Source organism: Falco rusticolus, chromosome 4 (genome assembly GCF_015220075.1).
Source record: "Falco rusticolus isolate bFalRus1 chromosome 4, bFalRus1.pri, whole genome shotgun sequence".
Taxonomy (NCBI): Eukaryota; Metazoa; Chordata; class Aves; order Falconiformes; family Falconidae; genus Falco; species Falco rusticolus.
In genome coordinates, this window is record NC_051190.1 from 71,965,567 (window position 1) to 71,973,871 (window position 8,305).

An 8,305-nucleotide genomic window follows, 5' to 3' on the forward strand; every position below is an offset into this window, starting at 1 on the left:
GAAATTCTTAGAAAAATCAAATGAAGCACGGGGTAAGAGTTCCCAAACGTTTTTGTAACATCAAAAAAAACCCAATCATCCCCTGGTTTTCTCTGCTGCTGCATTCAGCAAACTGTGTCATGCTTATGATGAAGCCCACTGAGACTTACCCTGTTTCTCTTCACTGCTGTCTCCATAATGGTTGGTGAAAACACACAGCTCCCCAGGTGGAGCAGAGGAGCCATCACCATGTTGGCATTCATGTCCTGTAGATGACCCAGTATCTACCAGAGCAAAGCAATATAATGCACAAAAGAATATTAATCTGGTCATGGGCTATGTTACTATCCAAGCTCTCACTCGCAAAAGAGTTACTTTGATTGTCTAGTATCAGGCATGAAGTGTCTTTGAAAAAGCTGTGTTTCCACACATCCCTCTGAAAGATACTTGTAGAACCTCACTTTCTGAATCTGCAGCTTAAAGGAAATATGGCTTCTGCAAATCAGTGACTTTCAACCCAGTGTGTCTTTGGGTAATATTTAACTTAATTATAACATTGTTTTATGACTAAAAAATTTTGGTGCATGCTATGCAAGTCAACAGTATATCATTAACTTACTGATTGGATTTATTGCCCAATAGTTTGCAAATATCTTAGATAAGAAAATAACAGAAAAACAGAGTAGAATTACTAAGCGACTAACATTCATGAAGCTCTCAGAAGGAGTTGGCAAATGCTTAGAAAACTTATGAAGGGTTTGTACATCAGATGTAGAAAACAGTTGAGAAATTCAAAGTTGATTTTGCTTGAAAGGGATTGTGAGTGATCTAGGGAAAGACTTAGAAAATTCAGAGCATGTACACATATGATGCCGATAGTTGAAAGTGATACCTATTTATTATTTACTTGAGCTACAACTGTAGGTAATGACTGAATTGCTTTAGAGTACCCAGCTGTTAATGGAAACATATTGCAATCACAATTTACATAAATGCATTAACAGACTGGTTATTAATGAACACTTTCCAATTTATTAGATTCCTGTGTTTTCTGGAAAAAAAACATATTTTGTGTGATACTATCAATGTTTCCCAAGGTTAAGAAAAAATTAGAGATACTTAGGATCCTGTATCTGAATTCTTAAGGAAAGTGAATATGATCACACAAACAAGCACAGGCAGAAATAGTCAAAATAATGACAATGATATTATTAATGATAATAGTTTGCCACTGGTTGCAGGATTTCATCATTAGGGCGAACTACCATCAATATGAATCCCAAATATATAACCCTGCCAACATTTTCAATCTCCGTCCAGGGTTACTGAGTTATAAATACAATCCCCGCCCCTGTCATTTGCATAATCATAGAATGGTTTGGGTTGGAAGGGACCTTAAAGATCATGTAGTTCCAACCGCCTGCCATGGGCAGGGACACCTTCCACTAGACCAGGTGGCTCAAAGCCCCATCCAGCCTGGCCTTGAACACTGCCAGGCATGGGACACCTGCAATTTCTCTGGGCAACCTGTTCTGGTGTCTAACCATCCTCACAGTAAAGAATTTCTTCCTAATATCTAAATCTACCCTTTTTCAGTTTAAAGCCATTCCCCCTTGTCCTGTTACTACAGGCCCTGCTAAAAGGTCTGTCCTTGTCTTTCTTATAAGCCCCCTGTTTAGGTACTGAAAAGCAGCTGTAAGGTCTCCCCAGAGCCTTCTCTTCTCCAGGCTGAGCAACCCCAACTCTCTCAGCCTGTCTTTCATGCGAGAGGTCCTCCAGCCCCCTGACCATCCTTGTGGCCCTCCTGTAGACCTAGTCCAACAGGTCCATGTCCTCCATATAATGACCAGTTCTGAAACACTACGTTTAGAAGAAAAAGTGTATAGGCACAGGCGAAGCAACAGCTCCTTATTAAGCTGTCAGGAAGAGTATTTGCATCATGTAAATAGATTTATAGTGCACTGTATGGTAAGCCAATCAGGGCTCACCTAGCAGAGATGGGCATTACTAAAACATCCTCATACAGAAGGACTCTGTTAGTGCAAGAGACAGAACTCAGTGTGCTGACTTATCACATCATCCCTTTGATGAAAAACACCTTTGACCTTCTTAACTGTGTTTCAATGAAACACACCAGTTCTGTCAAAGCTTTTACATGAATGAATTGAGGATCTTCAAATTCAAGAGGGGAAAGTGGGCAGAGACATCCAGCCAGTCCAAAAAGCCAACCTTTTGAGAAAAAAAATCAATCAACTTGTTTCATTCAGCTTAGCAACACAAGAAAACAAGGAAATGATATAATGAAATACCTTAAGCACTTTAAATGCCCCAAACCCAGGAGAAGGAGAGATAGTAGAAAAAGGAGATCATTGCAAAAGTTAAAGGACAGTATTAGCCCAAGGCAAATGACTGTGAAAACTAGACAAAATTAGGCTGACAATCACATAAGCCTGGCACTCCTTTAATAGGAACAGTGGGATGAAAAGAAATCTAACTGCTTTTATGACAGAGTTGTATTAGTTTCCTGAAAGGATGACACAATTGCCCAAGACACAGCTTGTAATAAGTAACTGATACCAGTAGTTCTGGAGGTTTCTTCACCTGTAAATACCCAGGATCAAAAAACTGAAATGCACATACCACTGTGTGTGCCTCCTATTTGCCTGTTAGCCCTGGTGAACAGAATTAAGACAAGGTATATCTCTGTAACTAAAGTATGCTGATTAGGAAGCACAAGTGCTATGGTATCCACAAAATGAAACAGAAAACATATGTCTGGAGGCATATCAATCACTGCAGATTTGTATTTTCATAATTTAAGAAATCTTTTGTCAGGGTACAAAGACTACTCCTCCAATGTTGCCTGAAGGCTAGCAGCCCAAGGTCTGATCCAGCTTCCCATTATCTCCACCACCAGAGGCAGACATATGTTTATTGTAATAAAGGTTTCAGTTCTGCCTAGAAAGCATTTTCCAGCTCATTTGGTTCAACTCCACCCTTTTCATCACTATCCTTCTGTGGACATCATTTTATGTGCTTTATTTTAACACTTTGTCCTCAGGCGAAAGAGCTGATTTGAAATCTTCCCAAAGAAAAGCAGAGCTACTAATAAATGAATTAAGAGTTCATTGGTATATGTATCAGAGTTCATCAAGAATGTATATCGTTGAATTGCTTGTTTCCCTTCCGTAAGTACAACTTAGAATAGAAGCGTACGCTTTTTTAAAAAACAACCTATTTCATGTATGTCATATTACTATATTTGAAAAGGCTTAAATGTTTTATACTACTCAGCTGCTTTGTTTTCCAATCTAACAGTATTTCATCTCATTCCTCCTTTTCTCCTACATCTTCTGTAACTCTTCCTCACACTGTTGTACTTCACAATGACAGGATTTCACAGTCTTTCAGTTTTCTCCCATTTTATTAAAACTTCTGCTGCAATATACTAAGCTGTTCTCCTGCTCTGTCTCTAGCATAAAAACCGTATACAAGCTCTGCTACTAGGAGGGAAAATTTTTAGCAGAAGGTGGTATCCATTGCCATTGTTATTATGTTCTGAAACATTAATAAGAAAAAAAATTGCATAACCCAAAGAAGACAGAATCATCATAAGATTTGTTATAAGTGGAAACAGATGAAACCCACGCCAAATATTCAGAAAGCATTTAGGGTCTTAACCAAGAATTTTTAGTGAAGAAAAAGCAGTATTCAGTGAAGATCTAACAAAAAATGCAGAAAATTGTGCTAGGTGTGCGGCTACATACAAGTAGGGAATGTTTCCTGACAAGTGCAACAAGCCAGCCCCCTTGTCAACTAACAAGAACACCACAGTTTTTCGTAGCTCAAAAACATATAGAAGGGGACAAAAATGAGACTCGGAAGCAAAAAACTTGCAGAGAAAGTCAAAAGGACAAACATTTCAAGTACCGAACTGCAAGATCCTGAAAGCAGAAAGAAGAATCAACATCTAGAAAAAAAGAGGAGCAGAATGAAGATGAATAAACCAGTAAAAATACACAGGATGTCAGAAAAGCAGAAGGATGGGGAATCATCAAAGGGTTTTGTTGGGGGTTTTTTTGAAAGCAATGAAAAAATTTTGCAGAGAAACTGAAGACTAAAAGAACAAGCAGAGCCAGGCACTATGTCTGTTTTCAAACTTACATTAGCAAACAAGCAGTTCTCAAAGAGAAAAAAAAAAGCTAAAATAAAAATCAGCTTGAATTTACATCAAAGCTGGATTTATCTGGCTTAGCCTAATTAATTTCATTTAAGCCAAGACAAAATACATTTACTGTAAGTAAAAAAAAAAAAAAGGAAAAAAGATTGTCCTCTCAGCCTTTCCATTTGTTTAAGTAAATCTGTTGAAAAAGTAGATATTTAATCTAGGATTTTTAAAAGATAAGTCTTGTAAAGAAGTCTGAACAGGCTCTGAAATAGGACCAGAAATGTTTTGCATTTCTAAGTCTATTTTTCATGTCAACAGAAAGTTAATCTGCTTAAGCAGAAAATGGATTGTAGTTAGTAATTCTTCATTAAGTTTTTGTAGAGCCAGTTATTATCATACATGAAACAGAGGAAAGAACTCAAAAAATGGGTTATTAGTTTTGCTATCTGAAAATTGTTTAAATTTTGCTGCCATTAATAGCTTTCAGGGAAAACTCTTACAGAATAGAAAATATGGTCACACCTTCAAAGGAATCAATATTTCATCAGATTTAATATATAACATTAATGGCAATATTATCCCAAATCTAGGTTCTTCACCTGGTATGCAAGAGCTGATTCACACACAGAGTTATTTGCTTACTGCAAATCTGCACAGAGATGGGTGCTAGGTTGTAAATCCACAAAGCTAGCACACCTTGTAACATAGTAAAACTTCTTATACACTTTGAACAATTGTTTACAATTATGTTTAATTCCTACAGGTTCTTACAAGCCTCACCTCCATGTAAAGGTATGGTGCTTTTTTTTTTTTTTTTTTTTCCATCACGCATGTTCTGGAGAGAAGGGGCTTTGTTAGAAGGAGGCCTTCTGCTCCAGGGTGGATCTTTCAGTATGATAATTACAATGGCTCACACATAGCTCAAATGATTTCCTGTTTAGTCTCATTAACCATTTGGTTCTCTTTTATCCTATCTTGTGTCCCAGCTTGACGTATTTATGGTGTGTATTCTTTCTCCCAAGGCCATGTTTCATGAACTGTTTGTAAGGATTTAACTAACATCCTCTGCTTTTTAAATGCTTTGTTTTTCACTACAGATACTTACATTCCCCCCTCCCCCTTTTTTTTTCTTTTAAAGTAAATAATTCTTGTATCGGCAAGATTGTAACATTTTTATATGCGATTATAGTAGGGAGCATTACAGCACCAGTGTACATACCTTTACCACAAATCTCATTTTGTCCTAATGTAGGGTTTCTGTAAACATAATGCATTTTAATACAAACAATCCTACAAATTTGTTTATGCAAGAACAATTTTATCCAATCATTAAGAAAATCACCAAAATTGTATTTTTAAAATAATTCACAACTGTTCAGCCAAGACTTTGAGAGACCCCTCCCAAAAGTATGCTATTTATATTAACATACGAGCAACTCTAGTTTTAATTGTCAAATTGGAACTGAATGACATCAGCAAAGCAGAAGTCAAGCAATCACAGTAACTGCAAATTGATTGGTTTTTAAGAAGAATTGACAGAATACTTTGATGTGAAAGGCAATAATTGATACCATCTGCTTCCAGTTAAGTGGCACTAATTCAATACTTAACTTGAAAGAGAACTAAGACATATTAATACACTTGATTAAAAAGGATTCTGGGTAAGCGTTCTTACAGAAATTAGTAAAATCAATTGAGAGGTCAAAACCAAACATAATGTATTGATCATTGTACAGCATGCACACTGCAGTTACAACTAGTGAAGGAAAAAGCCCATAATATTTAACGCAAGGTGTGATGAATGAGGTAAAATTGGGTGTCAAAGTCCTAGGTCATTACAGACTGGAATAAAGTAACACCTCAGGAAAATTTCTGTTAGCATGAATTGACAGACCATATCACATTCAAGAAGAGATAACAGGTGCTGATAGAAGGGGAAGTAAAGAAGATAATCCATGGGAGACACAGTGTTCCGGGCCAGGACAGCCCGAGCCGGGGGACTCGCTGTTACACCCGGAGTGAGATGAAGACACAGACGAGGTCAAATGCCGCTGCTCAGGCCACGCTCACTGGCGCACAGTGCTGTGAGAAACGGGCGATGGGCAAGGGAAGGGCGGCCAGGAAAGAAGGAAACCCAGCCAGCACCGGGACAGAGCGGCGGGAGTCACCGCCATGGACCCAGCGGCGTCCGCGGGCCCGTAGCTCCCCCACCCCTCGGCGGGAGGCCAGGCGGGGGTCTCTGGCTTCCCGCCCTCACGGCTCGAGCGCGCAGCCTTGTATCCATTTTTGGGGGGAAGGGGGAGAGGGGAGCTGTTTCCCGGGCAACGGCACGCACCCCCACCCCGCTCGGCACGTGGGTTCTGAGGGGCCCACGCGGCGGCCGCATGGTCGCCTGCCACAGACTGCAGGTGCCTCGGCGGGCGGCTGAGGAGGGCGGTGCCCACAATGGTGCGGCTGTGCTTCGGCCCAGACGATGCCTGGTGCCTAGCGGCCGTTTGCTCCTCATCTGTTGGCAGCTGCTGAGTTACGTTAAGCTGCCAGGTAGCAAGCTCGGCAGGGATGTAAACAAGTTTTGAGACACCTAAAAATACAGTGTCCCGCACGCAGAAGCCTAATCTGATCCCTATGTATACTATGTGCTAATATTTGTCTTGACACCTAGAGTTTAGAGGAAAAAAGATTTTGATTATGAACTGTCAAATGCTCAGTAGAACTGCCTCTTTCTTTCAACCCCAAAGGTGGGGTTGGGATGGGGGTGTGGGAATTACCAAAAGTGCTTCCAATCCATAAAGCAATATCCTATTAGAAGACAAAGGTATAAACTGACATAAAGTAACTCCGATCAGGCAAAACACATTTCTACCTCCTATTTACTATCTGCTTCATCAGAGAAATTGGAACAAGAGCAGAATAATGATTTTCTCAGCATTTGCTTTCCAGTCCAAAAAACTTCCAATAGATTTTAGCACATACTGATCCCATAGAGTCTCCTCCAAATCAATAGGGAAGTCTTTCTTTTATCACATCATTCTACCAAGCATTTTGGTTCTGTTCTCCGCTATAAAAACCTCCCTGATTTCCTAAGCCCTCTGCAGCTGTAACTAATTTATCAGGTACCACTGTCTTACTGGACCAAGAGTGAAACCCACAGGGCTGAGGACCTGGCAAGTTTTGTAACATGAACTACCACAACACAAGGTGTTTGGCTCTACTTTGGTACCATGGACCAAACGCCAATTAACAGCCAAGGTGTATTAGGTCTACACCTGGAGCTCATCCTCTGCTCCAGTCTCATGAAAAGGTAGCCATTTCACACTCACCAGGGCTGCACTGCTTTAGGTCACACAGTGTGCAGGAATAGTTGGGACATTTCTTTCAATAATGCACCCCTCATTGGAACCAAAATGCTAATGTGCTAAGCATGCTTAATGACTCTCAGAACAAGAGCTTTGCCTTCCACTCAGCCCCAAGAAATATAAATAGATGCAGCTTTCTTCTGAACTTTGGAGAGAAAATATCTTATAACCAAGTTAAATAGTTTGGCTATCAATCTCAACTGTATACACTGGAGGATTCATCTGTCCTAACCTTGGTTGCTAGAGTCTGAGGCAGCAACCAAAGGCTTTGCAGTTAGCAAAGGCAAACACCTTGCCAGGACAAATGACCCAAAGATGTCCATCTCTGAATGAAAAAAACTCCTTTAAAGATGCCTGATATTTTCCATCAAAAATAAAACAACCTTACTCTTTGGTTTCACTTTTGGGTATGCAAGGAAGGGCCAACAAATCCTTCCCATGGCCTGCCTGTCAGTTAGAAAAAAACAGCAATCAGGTAGAAATCTAGAAGGAAGTAATCTCACTGGGTTTACCTCCCATACCTGGAGCAGAATCAGCACAGCCCAGAGTTGTGACTGTGACTGCAGCAATATTCATCTTTAGTCCTGAAACATGTGCCCAAGAGTTGGAAATTAGGCTGTTAAGACATAGAAGGAGTCTCAACAGAGCATATACATTTATTTATATTTGTTCTGGTTACTAAGGTATCCACCAGGTTTTCCCATATTATTGATTTTGGCTTTAAGACATACCTGGCATGACACTGCTCCTGAAGGCTTCTCAGCAGTCATGCTTACTCCACATAATTCTAGAAGCTATCCCA

The 8,305-nt window shown here is 39.9% G+C and overlaps 1 protein-coding gene across 1 annotated transcript in view; it reads right to left on the reverse strand.

Moving 5' to 3' along the window:
• Positions 1–312, reverse strand: part of MALRD1 (MAM and LDL receptor class A domain containing 1) — a 282,516-nt gene extending 282,204 nt beyond the window's left edge. Inside the window, exon 1 of the mRNA XM_037383834.1 lies at positions 150–312. Coding sequence (XP_037239731.1) covers positions 150–312 — 163 coding nt within the window. The remainder of the gene's footprint in view (positions 1–149) is intronic.
• Between the last annotated feature and the right edge of the window lie 7,993 nt (positions 313–8,305).